Source organism: Monoraphidium neglectum (genome assembly GCF_000611645.1).
Source record: "Monoraphidium neglectum strain SAG 48.87 unplaced genomic scaffold scaffold01499, whole genome shotgun sequence".
Lineage (NCBI taxonomy): Eukaryota > Viridiplantae > Chlorophyta > Chlorophyceae > Sphaeropleales > Selenastraceae > Monoraphidium > Monoraphidium neglectum.
The window spans coordinates 1-13,683 of NW_014012129.1; the positions used below are offsets into that span (position 1 = coordinate 1).

Here is a 13,683-nt window from a genome sequence, read left to right on the forward strand (position 1 = left end):
GGGCGGCGGAGGGCGCAGGCGCGGCCGGCGCACGGCGGTTCGCGGGCGCCGCGCTCGTCGACGCGGCGGCGGGATTCGTCGTGCTTCATGCCGACGGCTTGTTCGGCCAGATCACCGGCGTGGCGCCCTCCGCCGCGGCGGGCGCGGCTCTGTGGGACCTCATCGGCGGGGACGGCGTGGCCGAGCCGGCCGCGGCCGCGGCGCGCGAGGGGCGGGCGTTCGAGGCCAGCGCTTGCCTGCACAGGATGGGTGCGTCCATGCACCTCAAGCTCAGCTGCGAGCCCGCCTGCCCCGCCGCGGCGGCGCCACCGGCGGCACAACCGGCGCCGGCGGCGGTGCAGGGCAGCGGCCTCGGGGGCGTGCTGTTGTACCTCGTGCACGTCGACTTTCTTGGCGCCTCGGACGCCGCAATGTGGTTGCCCTGCGGGGCCCCGCGGCGATTCAGGCTGCTGGACGAGGATGGACAGTAGGACCAGGACCCGCGCTGCTGACGGCCCTGCGCACAGGGGTGTGTGCGGCACCGCGCGATCGCCGCGCCGCACCGCGGCGCTCCCGCTCGCAAGCATGGCGGGTGCCGCTGCGGTCGCGGGCTGCTTGGCGCCGCCGGCGCGCCGCGCAGCGTGGTTGGCGCAGCCAGCCCGCAATAAACGGAGCTGCAGGGGCGGCACAGCTCACTGGTGTCTTTCGACGCAGCGCCCCATCCCCTGAGCACCCTCAAACTGAGAGCAGCCCGCCATCAATTGTGAGCCGCAGTTCAGGCCTGGCAGGTGGAGCGCCTACAGGCCTAATCATTGAGCCGCAGACGGCCGCAGCAGTGGCAGCCGCCGTTGTGCGCGGTTGGTGAGAGTCTCAGCTGCCAAAACTGAAACGGATTGTGAGTTTGTACAGCAGCACGCTCTGCCGGCCGGCGTGGTCACAGCTGGCTGCTGGTGTGTGGGTGCCACTGTGACGGGCATGAAACCCCTGCCTCGCCATTTTTCTATCATTTCGGCATGACTTGATTTGGGCCGGTGTGCGCGGCAGCCCGCCGCGCCTCGCGTGCCGCTTATACCTGCTCAACCATCAAAATTTATGGGATCACTTGTTCCCCCTTGCTGGGATGCGTGCTGCTGGCGTCTGGATGGCGGGTGCGTTTGCTGCAGCCAGCTAAAATGAAAGTACTGAGGGACCCGTGGGTGTGCCTGCGCCGCGAGGCTTGGATGGCGTGCTATTTGATACAGTGGGATCGTGTATGGGCCTGCCTCCTTCCGTGGTTCGTGCGCACTGCTCGCTTGATGCTGAAACTCTGCCGTTACGCATTCTTCCGCTCGTGCCGCCGCGGCCGTCGCGCGCTGCTGCGTCTCTCATGCACCGCTGCCATCTGGGCGCGGCTGCCAAGAGGCGCGGCAGTGTATTGAGGCGGCGTGAAACAGGGTGGGCCGGATCCGTGCCAACATTTCACGACGCGGATGACGCGACGTGGCATAGCTGGCGCCCACCCATGCACTGCGGGCTAATCTGTTGCATCGCACCGCCCTGCGCCCATGACTCGTGGTCGTGTCGGGCTTGTGGTTGGTCGCACCTGCCAGCACTTTGCGGGCCGTGGCGTTTGGTGGACGCGAGCCGCAGGCACAGCTGCCTGCACGCTTCTCTACTGAATGCTTCCATTATTGAGCAATTACCTGCCCGTGGGCGAGGAGCAGGTGCCGGTGGCCAGTGGCGTCACCGAAGCGAAAGAGCAGCAGTCGGTGCGTGTTACTTTCGACCCCTGTCTGCACCTGCTGCAATCTGTCTGATTGGCGCGTCATATTTGTGCCGGATCGTCACCAAAATCAATAATGAGTCGGCCCGACCATGCCGCCCGCTCAACCTCGCTTGCAGCCGCCGCGGGCAGCAGGCATTGGGAGCGCGTGGGGTGTCGGGCTCGCGAGACCCCAAACATATAATCATAGGGGTCGTGGGACAATCAGGACTGGCCGCTTTGCAGCAGCCTCAGGTGCTTGCTGCTGGTGCGACAGACAGCAGCCTGGTGTGCCTGGCATAGGGTGCTGCTGGGCATCAAAGCGCGTGCGCGGCGCTGGCACCGTGTAGCCGGCCACGCGGGTATGGCGGAGTGCGAGCGATGGGCAGCTGAAAGGCAGAACGGGGGTGCAGTGCACCACACTCGCGCGTTGGACAAAGTGAGGAGTTCCCAGTCATCCCAAGCCCTGCTTAACGGCTCCCTGTCTGGGATTGGCCGCCACTACCACAGAGCAATTTCGGTGCAAGCGACACTTAGAAGCGAAGAATGGAGGCACGAGGGCATGTAAGGCTGCTGGCGGCGTCTTGCGCATGCCATGAGTCGACGGCGAGGACGGTGAGGATGGCACCGCACTGCAGTATGATCATCTACCAGAACGGCCATGGTTCAGTCCGCGGATCGTGGTGTTGTCGCCTCACTGCGATACTACAAGTATTGAACGCTCATGATGCAACTCAACACTTCCAAAGGGGCGCACCGGAACCCCCACCCTGCAATGGATCGTCTTCAGCGCGTGCAGACTGCTCGCACGTCACCTGTGGCATGTAAAACGCTATGCAGCCCTTCTTCAAGTTGCCTGCAGCATGGCAGGCAGCAGCCGAGGGCCTCACAACCGTGGCGAAAAGGGCCTGGTCACCAGGCTGAACGAGCACCATTTGAAGCCTCCAGGCAAGGTCACAGCGTTAATGCGTTGTACAGAGCAAACTAATGACAATTCGATGCGGTGGAGTTGCCAGCCCCCACGGTTGTGTGGCAGCCCACGGCCTCGCGGCCTCGCCGTCCGATGCGCACTGCCTGACACACCAGCGTTCAGCTCCGCGACCATCCACTGCATGGACGCCCCGCGCCTGCCTCTACCCACAGGACGGGCCGTGGTCCAACGGCAGCGGCAAGCGCCGCAGTCGAGGTGGCCCAAAGCGAGGGCGGCACCGCGTCTGCGACACAGCAGCCAGCCCCCGCCCCACAGGCTGCGGCGCCGTCATTCTCTTTTGCGCGCGCCTGGTGGCCCGTCCACGACCTCAACTCGATTGGTAAGCGCCACATGCAGTGCGCCTGTAAGCCGCAAAGGCCGGCTTGCCGCTGCGTGCGCAGTCTCTCCAGCAGCAGTCGACCGCGGGAACGATCACCTATGTCGTGTCATCTGCCAGCACGGCTGGCGGGGGCTGAGGAGCGGCTCTTTGTGCCCTGCTGCGCCTAATTAAAAGTTTGTGTGTGTGTGTGTGTCTCTCTCTGTGTGTGTCTCTCTCACAGACACGACACACGCCCGCTTGCGCTTTTCACACTCGCACGCACACGCCGCCACAATTCGTCGCACGACCCTGCAGACCCCAGCCGCCCCCATGCCATCGAGCTGTTGGGCAAAAAGCTGGTCCTTTGGCGCGACGGCGGCGGCGCGTGGCGCTGCCATCAAGACGCGTGCCCCCACAGGTGCGGCGGCGCCCCGCCCGGCCCAACGGCCCCGAATAGCCCTTTGGGCCGAGGCAGTGCCCACGTGCATCCGGGTCACACTGTTACCAGGAGACCCACGCAGCCGCAGGCTGCGTGATGTCAAAAGTGCAGCATTGAGTTTTGAATACAGCAAAAGCATCCGTGCGTCTGGCATGTGAGTAGTCAAGACCGCAGAGGTGTTCGCGCTCTGCGGTGTGCGCCCTGCGGGGCCGCCCTCAATCAATGCATGCCCTCACCTTCGCCTGCGCCCACCTGCGGCTGCGGTCGACCCCGCCGACCCCGCCGCCGCGGCCGCCGCCCCCAGGCTCGCGCCGCTGTCCGAGGGCCGAGTCGAGGGCGGGCAGCTGGAGTGCAGCTACCACGGCTGGCGCTTCGACGGCGCCGGCCGCTGCACGCGCATCCCGCAGTCGCTGGACGCCAAGGCGGAGGCGACCGCCTGCGCGAGCGGGCGCTCGTGCGTGACTGCTTACCCCCTGAAGGAGTACGCGGGGGTCATCTGGGTGTGGGGCGACGCGTCGCCGGGCGCCGCGGCGGAGGCAGGTGAGGCGACCACATGAGTGTGCCGCCGTGCCCTCGGGGTGCGGCTGAGGTGCTGCTGCCGGCCCGCGCTGCCGGGCGGCTTGAGTACAATTTAGCCGTGCAAAGTGCGCGTTCCGCCAAGCTCTCTGTGCCGTCGCCGTTGTCACCCCTCTGCCAGCTGTGACGCGCCGTCGCTGCCGCCGGCTCGCCGCGCCCCCCGTTTGCAGAGGCGACGCCCCTGCCTGTGCCGCGGGGACTGCAGCAGCATGCTGAGGCCGGTAGGAGGATCAACTGGTGCGCAGGGGTAGCAGAGGCAAGGCTGACTTGGCCGCCTGGGTCCTTGTGTACCAAGGGTGTCTTGCCGATCGGAGGAGTGCCAGACTTGCCAGTGACCCTTGCAATGTCGGGCAGAGGGCCCAGCGGAGGCCCCGGCAGAGGGCTCGGCAAAGGGCGCAGCAGAGGGCCCGGCAGAGGTTTCAGGGTGACGAGGGAAGTGCTGGTTGAGGCACCTCGTTGCAAAAGGCTGGTCGGTATGCTCTGAAGTGCTGGGCCTCCCTGCAGGCGACGCCGCTCTGCGATGCGTTGTGATCCTCTCACGCATGGCTCAAGGATTCCCGGGGGGTTTGGTACGGGCGTCGGAAGGAGGCGCCGCACCATCTGATGCCGATGCGGTGCGCTCTGATGCGGGTGCGGTGTGGTCTGAAGCGGAGTTCGGTACGGCCCTCCGCGCGCCCTTGTCAGGTACCGGCGGGAGCTGCCGTACAGCTGGGATGTACTGCTGGAGAACGTGACAGGTGAGGCAGCGACCCCCCCGCCTGGCCGCCTCGCCCCCACGCGCTGGTTGTTGTGGTCGACTTCGCAGGGCTCGCGCAAGCGTGCTGTTTGGGGGAAGAGGGTGAGGCCCGCGCGTGCCCGCCGCTGGCTGGCAGGGATGGCGCCCCCCGGGCGGCCGGCCGGGCCGCTGCTGCCACGTTCGCCCCACCTGGCCCATGCCTTCACTCTGTCAAAGCTGCCTCCCCTTGGACTCCACCCTCCCCCTCGCCTGAATGGCCGCCTCACCTCGCTTTGCCGGGCGCAGATCCTGCGCACTTGCCGCACAGCCACCACCGCCTGTCACCCACGCTCACGCGCGACAAGGCCGGCCCCATGCCCTTCATCAAGCAGCAGCAGCCGTCGCAGGGCGGCGCCGCAGACGATTCCAGCGGCGCTGCGGTGGCTGCGGAGGCGACGGCGCGGCCGCTGTACGCGTTCGAGCACGCGCCGCCAGTGGGATCGTTCGCGTTCCCATCAGCGCTGAGCCCCAACGGCGTCGTAGCCTACAACGCCCCCTGCAGGTCGGCGCCAGCCGCAAAGCGCGATCGCTGCCTGAGCGGCCGGCCCGCCGGCCGGTCTACCGGTTTTGCCAGCGCCTGCAGTCCCCGTGCGCGTGACTGAGGCGAAGCGCGGGCGCTGCTCGCCTGTGCCCTCAAGCTATCGTCCTGCCTCACTTCCATGTGCTGTGATGTGGGGCACCTCCTCTGGCGACCCCTGCCCTTGTCTCTTTCTGGAGTGACGTGTGCGGCGCCGGGCCCCTCCCCCAGCAACCCTCCTACGCCTTGCTCTCCATACTTCCACGCCCCTGCCCTCCTCCCAAGCGGCCACGCCCTTCGGCCGGCCTCCTCCCCTCTGTCCGTCCGGCCCTACCACCCCTACAGCAATCCCTTCGCCCCTCCTTGCCTCCTCTGCGCGCGAACCCCTCCGACTTCGCAGCGTGGTTTATGAGTACGCGCTGCCCGGGGGCGCCTGCATGTGGACGCTGGTGAGGGGCGGGGCCGGCCGCACCAGCCGCGCAGGGGCGCGCCCGGCGGGAGGGCCGGTCGGGCCGGAGGGCAGTTTGTTCCGCACACTGGAGGGCGGGGGAGGCGGCCGCTCCCGCCGCCCGCGAAGGCGTATCCCTCGGCTAGCGTGATGGAGGCAGGCGTCGCTTTCACACTTGCTGGCTACCTCGAGAAGGGGTTGTCCATAGTTCAGAAAGAGAACACAGCAGTCTCTCCTGAGCCCCTCGTCCTCACAACTGTTTTCGGATTGCAGATCTACGGGACGCCCTGCGGCCCGGGCCGCTCCATCGTGATGACTGCGGGCTTCAACAACCGCCCCCCGGCCATGTGGGGCGACCTGGCCAAGACGGTCCTCACCAACTGGAAGGCGCTCAGGCCGCTGCTCATGCGGTGGGTGCGGCGGCAGGCCCCGCCGGCCCCGCTTTGGCAACAGGGAATCTTGCAAGTTCCCCTCGAAGTGTGCATCCCCTCGGATTCGTGGGCAAGCGTGTGCTGGCCGACCCGCCTCCAAGCCAAACCCCAGCAAGATAGCCCCAGCTACCTCCTCAACCACCACAGCCGCCTCAACTACCATGTTGACCGCCCCCTCGGCTGCCTCGTCAACCTGGCCCCCCTCCCCAGGCTGTATTTCCAGGCGATACCATCATGGAAGGGCCACATGATCAGCAACAAGCTTTTCGACATGGACAACGTGCGCGGTGGCAGGCCCTCAACTAGATGCACTGATGCATGTCGCCCGTCGACTGCACAAGCGCGGCGTCCTTGGCCGAGGTCTCTGCACCGCATCCGCGGCCGCTGTGCTTGTTGCCCCTTTCGCCCATCAGCGGGGCCCTGTCGGCGGCCAGTCTGTGGTGCAATGGTCCTTGTCCTGCACACAGGCGCAATCTTGCTGCTACTTACGCCCCTCGCCCCTCTCAACGCAACCCGTCTCTACTCCTCAGGTGTTCCTGCACCAGCAGGTGCGCGTTTGGAAAAAATGCCACGACGGATGGAGATATCCGTTATGGCAGCGTCGGGCCGCGCTCTGCAACCTGCCGCGCACGCGTGCGCGGCCGCTGCAGCTCAGACACACCGTCCGCACGCGCCTCGACCCTTTTTGCGTCCCCAACCATGCGCCACGCCTCGTGCTGCCTGCTTTTATGATCTCATCCCGCTCTCACGACCATTGTCACTCCAGGACATCCTGTTGGAGCAGCGCGGCCGCGGGTCCTGGGCCAGGGATTACTACATGCCGGAGCAGTGCGACTCGCTGGTCGTCGCAAGTGAGTGCACTCGGGACCCACGCGGGCCCGATGCCAGACGCATGGGGGACCCATGCAGGACCCATGCAGGCGCGCCTGGGCGCGACTCAAACTACCCGGGAGGTGCAGCCCAGGCGGGGCGCAGCAGGTTGGGGTGCCCCTGGGCTGCACCTCCCGGGGCGGGGGACGCGCGACCTTAGAGCGAGGGCTGGATACGCCTTGAAGAGCGCAGAAGACTGTGCATATTTTAGTGAACAGCAGCTTTGCCCAAAAGTTGCTGCCACCACAGCACACGCCCACGCATCGCCCCCTCAGTTGCCCAGCCGCTCCTCCCCATCCACCCACTAATCCAACCTCCTGCCCTGAGTGCAACCCCTGCTCCTCATTTGCCTCCTGGCCCCTCCCAAGCCCACGCACGCTCTCACGCGGCCCCCCTCCCCATCTTCTCATCCGAAACACGCACATCCTGCACACACTCAACCCAGCCCGCAAGTGGATTGACTCCAAGGCAGGCGGCGGCCCCGACTACGGCCCCGCCGCCGGCCCCATCAAGCCGCTCTCCAAGCGAGACCTGCAGGACAGATGGGCGCAGCACACGCAGCACTGCGTCACCTGCCTCGCCGCCATGGCGGCCGTCCGGCGGCGCGCGCAGGTGGCCAAGGCGGCTGCGACGGTGCTGTTCGCCGGGCTGTGCGCGGCGCTGGGCACTTTCGGAGGTGAGTGGGCCACGCCGCCTCTTGCGTGTTGCAGAGGGGTGCGGTCGCTTCCTGAGCCGCGCCCTTTGTCAGTGGGTGGGGCCCGTCTGCGGAGCGGCGCTGAATGCCCCGCAGTGACGCGGCCGCGAGTGCGAGCGTCGGCCCACCCCGCACCCTGCAAAGCTGCGCCCGCCGGGGGCCTCCCTCGCGCAGCGTGGCCTTGACACCATCACGCCGCCTCTGACGAGCAGCGGTCGCGTGCCGCCTCGCAGTGCCGAGGATCCTCGCGGGCGGCGCGCCCGCGCTGGTCGCCGCGGCGGCGGCCGCGGGCGCCGCGGTGGCGCTCTGGGTGGCTAGGCGCGCGGCCGCGGCGCTGGATCAGTTCACGCACGTGGAATTCACTCACGCGGACAACCATTGACGACCGCCTCACCTGCAGCATATCGCCGTGGCAGAGGTGTGGCTGACGCCGCAGGGGGGGGGGGGGCAGCAGAACGACGCCACCCTTCTCCAAGAGTGGGATGGGTGTTTGCTTGGTGAACTTACTTGCTGCCTCCCAGATTCTCACTGGCGGCCCCAGTTGTTTTTGCTGCTGAAACCACGCAGCGAGTCTAGATTGACAGGTTTGAGATCTTGTGCAGCGCCCCGCATGCACATTTGAATTCATTGTGCCAGGGCTCTGCACTGTTTGTTGCCTGCAGCACCACTTTCTTTGGTTCCTCTGCAATAAGCCCAGTCAAAAAACGTAGCGATGCCGACGAAGCAGGGGGATTCAGGACAACGTGCTGCGCTAGCAGATGCACGGCAGACACCCGGGCTAACGCCACAGCCCAAGTGCAGCCCTGTGACGCTGCTCCTCCAGTGGACTCCGCCTGCATGATTGTACAAGCTGGGGCGTAACTCTCAGAGTCTGCTGACGAGGAATGACGTCAGCATTGCGGTACTCTACCAGCTGCTGGCGGCGAAAGTAATGACCAGCCATGAGATCCCGCAGGTCGCCCTTGCTCGAGAGCTTGCCCTCAATTCCAATGTGATAGCTGAAGTCGATCTGAGGCTGGCACGGCTTTTAGGCGATGTCCTGCTGCCCACGTGACGGCGGCCTCCTGACAGTGTTGTGTGTGTGCCCAACGACTTCCATCAAACCCAAGGCGACTCCCCCGCAGGCTGCAGGGGCGGCGCTGGGCGCTGGCGGCACGTGAGCGTGCGCGGGTGGCGCTGGGCGGGCAGCGCTGGAGGCAGCGAGACTGCTGTCAGGAGCTGGGTCTATGGGAGCAAGCTACCAAATCCTCAAGCTGCTTCCTTTTGGAAAGGTCAGGAATACCATATTACAGCTCGTGTGAAAGCAGCTGGCAAGTTACGCAAAACAAAGGAGGTCCAAGATGCAATATGGATGATCGCGTGCATACAGGCGCTGGACGGGGTGCGCGGTTTTGAGCATCAGCTACTCGCACCTGTTCAGCCGCCCCGCAGGGATCAAACTCGCTCGCGCGTCTCCTTGTCACATGTATACGCGCATGCATACGCACACACATGCGGCAGTTTGCTGGTCTGCATGCGGCGACGCTCGCCTCCATCCCCAGAGTCCTGCCAGCAACGTACCACCCTGCCATGTGGGTTGCACCTGCTGCTCGTCAAAAGGGCTGGCCAGTCGAGGCCCGCAGCCTGGGTGGCGGTTATTGTGTGATTGCATCCAGTCGCGGGGGGAGGGGGGGTGGCGTCAGGGTGATGTCAGCACTACCCTGGGATATCATAACTGCTTGAGAGTTGACCTTGCGTGTCGCGGAAGGCAAGGGGCGGGCAGTGCCCACTGGGTGCAGCACATGGCAGCACCAGCAGCACTCACACGCAAGCCGTGAGGGAGAGAAAGCGATGTTTGACACCAGTGCTGTGCTGAGTTGTGTGTCCGCACCCACCTGTTGTAGGCCTTGCCATAGGGGTGCACTGTTGAGTTCAAGGCAGTACACCAGGGCATAAATTGTGTGCGTATGTGTGTGTGTGTGTGTGAGAGAGAGAGTGTGTGTGTGTGCATGTGTGTGTTTGTCTCCTCGCATGCGCGTGCATGTGCACGTACATATGTGTTCATGTTTGTATGACCCGCCAGCTTTTGTGTGTAGGGCATCGATCTGCGCTTGAGCCCAGAGAACAACCCTGCCCACATCCTGGTGGCTTCGCAAGCAAAGGCACAGTGCAGTTGCAAAGCTGCTTCTAAATGAGGTGCCAAGCCCAAGTTTGTCCCAGCTGCAGCAGATGGGCATGGCGCACTCGGGGCTGCGCCAGCAGCGGTGGGCCTCCCCATTGCGGCTGCTCACCGCAGCGGTATGACTGGGTAACGACATGGGACGGCAGCAGGCAGTGGTGGCCGTTGACCACGCCGCACATCGTGCCTGCGCAGGGGAGCACCACGCGAACAAGGGGGCGGGGAAGGGGCCAGCGCGGCGCGTTGGTCGTCATTTGTCACGCGAGAACTTGTCCTGCATCTTGGACCAAGAATGAAGCACGCGTCAGAGCTTTCAAGTCATCACGGGCCATGCACCATTGGTTGTGAGCACAGGGCAAGCCCGATGTAAGACGGCCCAAGCCTGACCCATTTTCAGGTTCATGGCGGAGCTGGTGCGCCGCCCATCAGCAGCGGCTGTGCTGGGGCCGCCCCTGCCTCCCCCGTCATACTGTTATAATAGAAATCAAAGCTGACCGGTGAAGCCGGCGAACGCGGCGTCCGCGGCGTGTTGGCCGAGAGTCTTTGCCAAGACGTGGTCAGCAGATCCAGATGCCGTCGCCTGCGCGTGCCGGCAGCGACGGGGCGCTCGTCAGCCGCAACGGCCCCTGCCGCCCGCCCCTGCCCAGCCGAACCCGGCTCCGGCGCAGTCCGTGCCGCGCAATCCGGGACCAAGAACGAGAGGACGCCCGGGGCCCTGCGGACGGCAGCGGCCCGCCGCCGGTCCTGCCGACGCCCACACCGGCTGGCTACGTAGGTGCACACTGTAACAATACGATTGCCCTCTACATAAATCCCTGCCCACCTCTACCAGGTACGTAGGGTCAATGTATTTGCAGTCAACCTCCCCCAGGGCGCCACCCTTGAACAGGCCCTTGAGGTGGGCCCCGATGTCACGCAGGACGGGGTTGCCCGCGTCGTCCAGCGGCCGCGGCTCGTCGTCTGGCGGGCCGGCGGCGTCCAAGAGAGCGGATGAGAGAGGGGTGGTTGGAGGCGGGTGAAAGTGCGGCGAGCTGGAGACAGGCTGGACGAGATGGCCTCAAGCGGAGCGGTGTCTGGAGTCCCTCGCTCGAAACAAAGGAAAGCCTCTCCGATGCATCCGGTCCAACCAGCGGTCAAACTTCGGTCAACTGGTCCAACTTCACCTCGACACACCCCACCTTCTGACAGCACACAACGGATCCAACTCAGCCCCACACGCCTCACACCCAACCCCCGTTATAACACACCTCATCTTCATTCCACTTCCGCGACCGATTTCCTCCTGCTCAAGCGCTGCCCCCCCGTGTTGCCTGCCCGTCCCACGTATTTCTTCTGGAGCGGGCCCGCCCACCTTTGAAGAGCAGGTGCTGGCCCGCCCCCTCAGCCACGCACACCACCGCGTGTCCGCGGTCGTCCAGCAGCCGCCTCAGGTGGTTCAGCAGCGCCGGCACGTCCACCTTGACCTTTGGGGGGGGGGCGCAGGGAGGGGAGGGGAGGGCAGGACACGAGCTGGAGTGTTAAGCGAGTGAGGGTGAGAGGGTAGGGCTGCGTTTACAAGCTCAAAATACTTGCGGTGTGTGTGCTTGTGCGTGCATGCATGCGTGCGTGCGCTTGCGTGCATGCGTGTGCGTGCATGCAGGTATGCATGGTCCAGGCAGGGATTGGTGACATGAACGACTTCTGATTGGGTAAAAATGTGCAGCCCAAGGACGAGCTCGCGGCCCCCGGCCCGCCTGCAACTGGCCCCTACGCCGTGCCGCTGCGCCGGCTCCCCAGTCAGGCGCCGCACAGCCAAGAGCAGCACCCGCTCCCTCCCAACGTCGCCGCCGCACACAACATCGCTCTCCTGCCACCCCCCAGTCTGCTCCTGACCTCGCCTTTCTCCACCCCACCCCCGGGTCACTGTGCCATCGCTCAGATTCATGCAGGCCCTGTCCGTCATTTTCTGCACAAGCAAGCGCGCATGCACCTCTGGGATGAGGCAGGCGTCCACCACGCCAGATGCGAGGGAGGCCTGGAGCGTGAGAAAACCAGAGCGGCGCCCAAACAGCTGGCGGGGCGGGCGCGGAGAGGGGGCGGGGCTTCGTTGCGGCTGTTCAGGTTCGGGTTGCGGCAGCGCGGGCGCGCTGGACGCAAGCGTCGGTGGGGGGGCTAGTGGGATGTTGGGGTGCAGGTGGAAGGCGACGCTGCTGCTGCGAAACGGGGAGGCAGGCAGGGGGAAGGGGGGGTCCCTTGAACGGGGCAGGCACGGGGTGTGGGTTGACCGAGTCAACGCTAAAAGCTGACCTTTTGGCACCAAGGAAGGCTGAGCGGCCCGCCGGCTTTTGAGCGATGCGAGGTTTGCTGTGGCATCACATTCCCCAACCTCGTTTGACGCAAAAGCCGGTGCTGCAGCCCCGAAACAGCGATTGCTGCCCTACCCAAGACACCGCAGGCTTGCAACAGCAACACCCCCGCTTGACGCCGATCAGGCATCGCTCACATGCAGTTGTGGCATTGCGCATGCCCCTGCTGGCCTGTTGCTATGCCGATGGCCGCCCCCGTGTCAGCGTCCCAAAGGGTGACACCACCAACACAACGCGCGCGTGTGCAGCTGCCGCGCACCTTCACGAGGCCGATGCCTCTGAGCGCGCTGGATGCCTCCGTCTTCGCCGCGAGCAGCGGCAGCTGCGCCTGCTCAACCGCCGTGTCGAAGCCGAAGCTCTTGTCCAGCTTTGGGGGGGGGCCAGCAGTTTGGGGTGGGTGCGTGGTCACTCGGCCGCAGGGCGGCACCACGAGGGCGATGCGGGGCGCACTGCGGCACTTGAGGGGGGCAAAGCAGCGGCGTGTGCAAAGTAGCAGCCCGCCTGCGGCCCAATCTACCGCTGCTCTTCTCGAGGCTCTGTGGGCACCAGATGCGGCATCGCGCTCGCCTCGCGCTGCCCTGTGCAACCTTGGTCCCCGTGCCGCCCCCGACCACCCGCCGAGCTTCCCACGCTGGCTCGCCCCTGGGCTCGTCACCGGTAATCTCCCGAGTCCCAACCTGATTCACCCACGAGCAAAAAGTCGTTGTCGATGGACTTTGGCACGCCCATCACGACGCACGGCACCTCCTCCACAGCACACCAGTGGGCCAGGTCTGGGAGGCGGGGGCGGACGGCGCGCCGAGGGGCCTCAGGCGTGCGGCGACCACCCCAAACATCGCCGCGCCACGCAGGTCTGCTGGGGCTGCAAACGGGCGCGTTCTGTGCCAGGCCAGGCCCCACAACAAGCCGCTGCATTGAATGCGCGATTGCCATGCCATCGCTTTGGCCTTGCGAATGCGCTGTGTCGCGCCGCCTGGACCTTCCAAATCATGGCCACACGACAGGAGGCACATGCAACAGATGGCTGACGCACAGAGCGCCAAAGAGCCGCGTGCAAAGCTGTCTCTTCACACAATGCTGCTCCTCGCACCTGCTCCAAGCACGTTACCGCCCTCCCCGCCTGCAGGGTTCGGGGCGCAGAGAGATGGAAGCAGAGAAATGAGTGGAGGGAAGCGAGAGGTGGGGGAGGGCCCCGCGAGGTGGGGGAGGGCCGGGCCGGGCCGCTCAGGGTCAGCCCCGCTGTCAGGGCGCGGGAGGGGTGGGAGCCTCGCAGCCCGGCAGCGATTGACGGCCTCGGAGCGATTGGTGCCGCCGCCACATGGTTGCCACCACGTGACAGACACAGTCCAGCGGTCGGCACCCCGCACTGGCCGCGACACGCACCGTGCGCTCGGGGACGCCCGTCGGTCCATCACCAACCC

General features: G+C 65.7%; 3 protein-coding genes across 3 annotated transcripts; 2 read left to right on the forward strand and 1 right to left on the reverse strand.

Moving 5' to 3' along the window:
- Positions 1–11: 11 nt before the first annotated feature.
- Positions 12–470, forward strand: MNEG_8088 (hypothetical protein; the record flags this gene model as incomplete). Its single annotated transcript, XM_014043437.1, has 1 exon — positions 12–470. A coding segment is annotated over one exon (459 nt), but the record flags the coding sequence as incomplete, so codon positions are not given.
- A 2,571-nt stretch (positions 471–3,041) lies between these two features.
- Positions 3,042–8,141, forward strand: MNEG_8089 (Rieske (2Fe-2S) domain protein; the record flags this gene model as incomplete). Its single annotated transcript, XM_014043438.1, has 14 exons — positions 3,042–3,054; positions 3,325–3,427; positions 3,753–3,988; positions 4,195–4,245; positions 4,379–4,448; positions 4,709–4,761; positions 5,046–5,301; positions 5,717–5,765; positions 6,038–6,174; positions 6,406–6,475; positions 6,726–6,743; positions 6,962–7,046; positions 7,511–7,741; positions 7,993–8,141. 14 exons carry the CDS (start codon positions 3,042–3,044, stop codon positions 8,139–8,141), a joined length of 1,521 nt encoding a protein of 506 aa, XP_013898892.1.
- Positions 8,142–10,401: 2,260 nt separating this feature from the next.
- On the reverse strand, positions 10,402–12,414 carry MNEG_8090 (6-phosphofructokinase 7; the record flags this gene model as incomplete). The annotated part of the gene is made up of 4 exons (XM_014043439.1): positions 10,402–10,497; positions 10,741–10,877; positions 11,269–11,380; positions 12,400–12,414. 4 exons carry the CDS (start codon positions 12,412–12,414, stop codon positions 10,402–10,404), a joined length of 360 nt encoding a protein of 119 aa, XP_013898893.1.
- Positions 12,415–13,683: the final 1,269 nt, after the last annotated feature.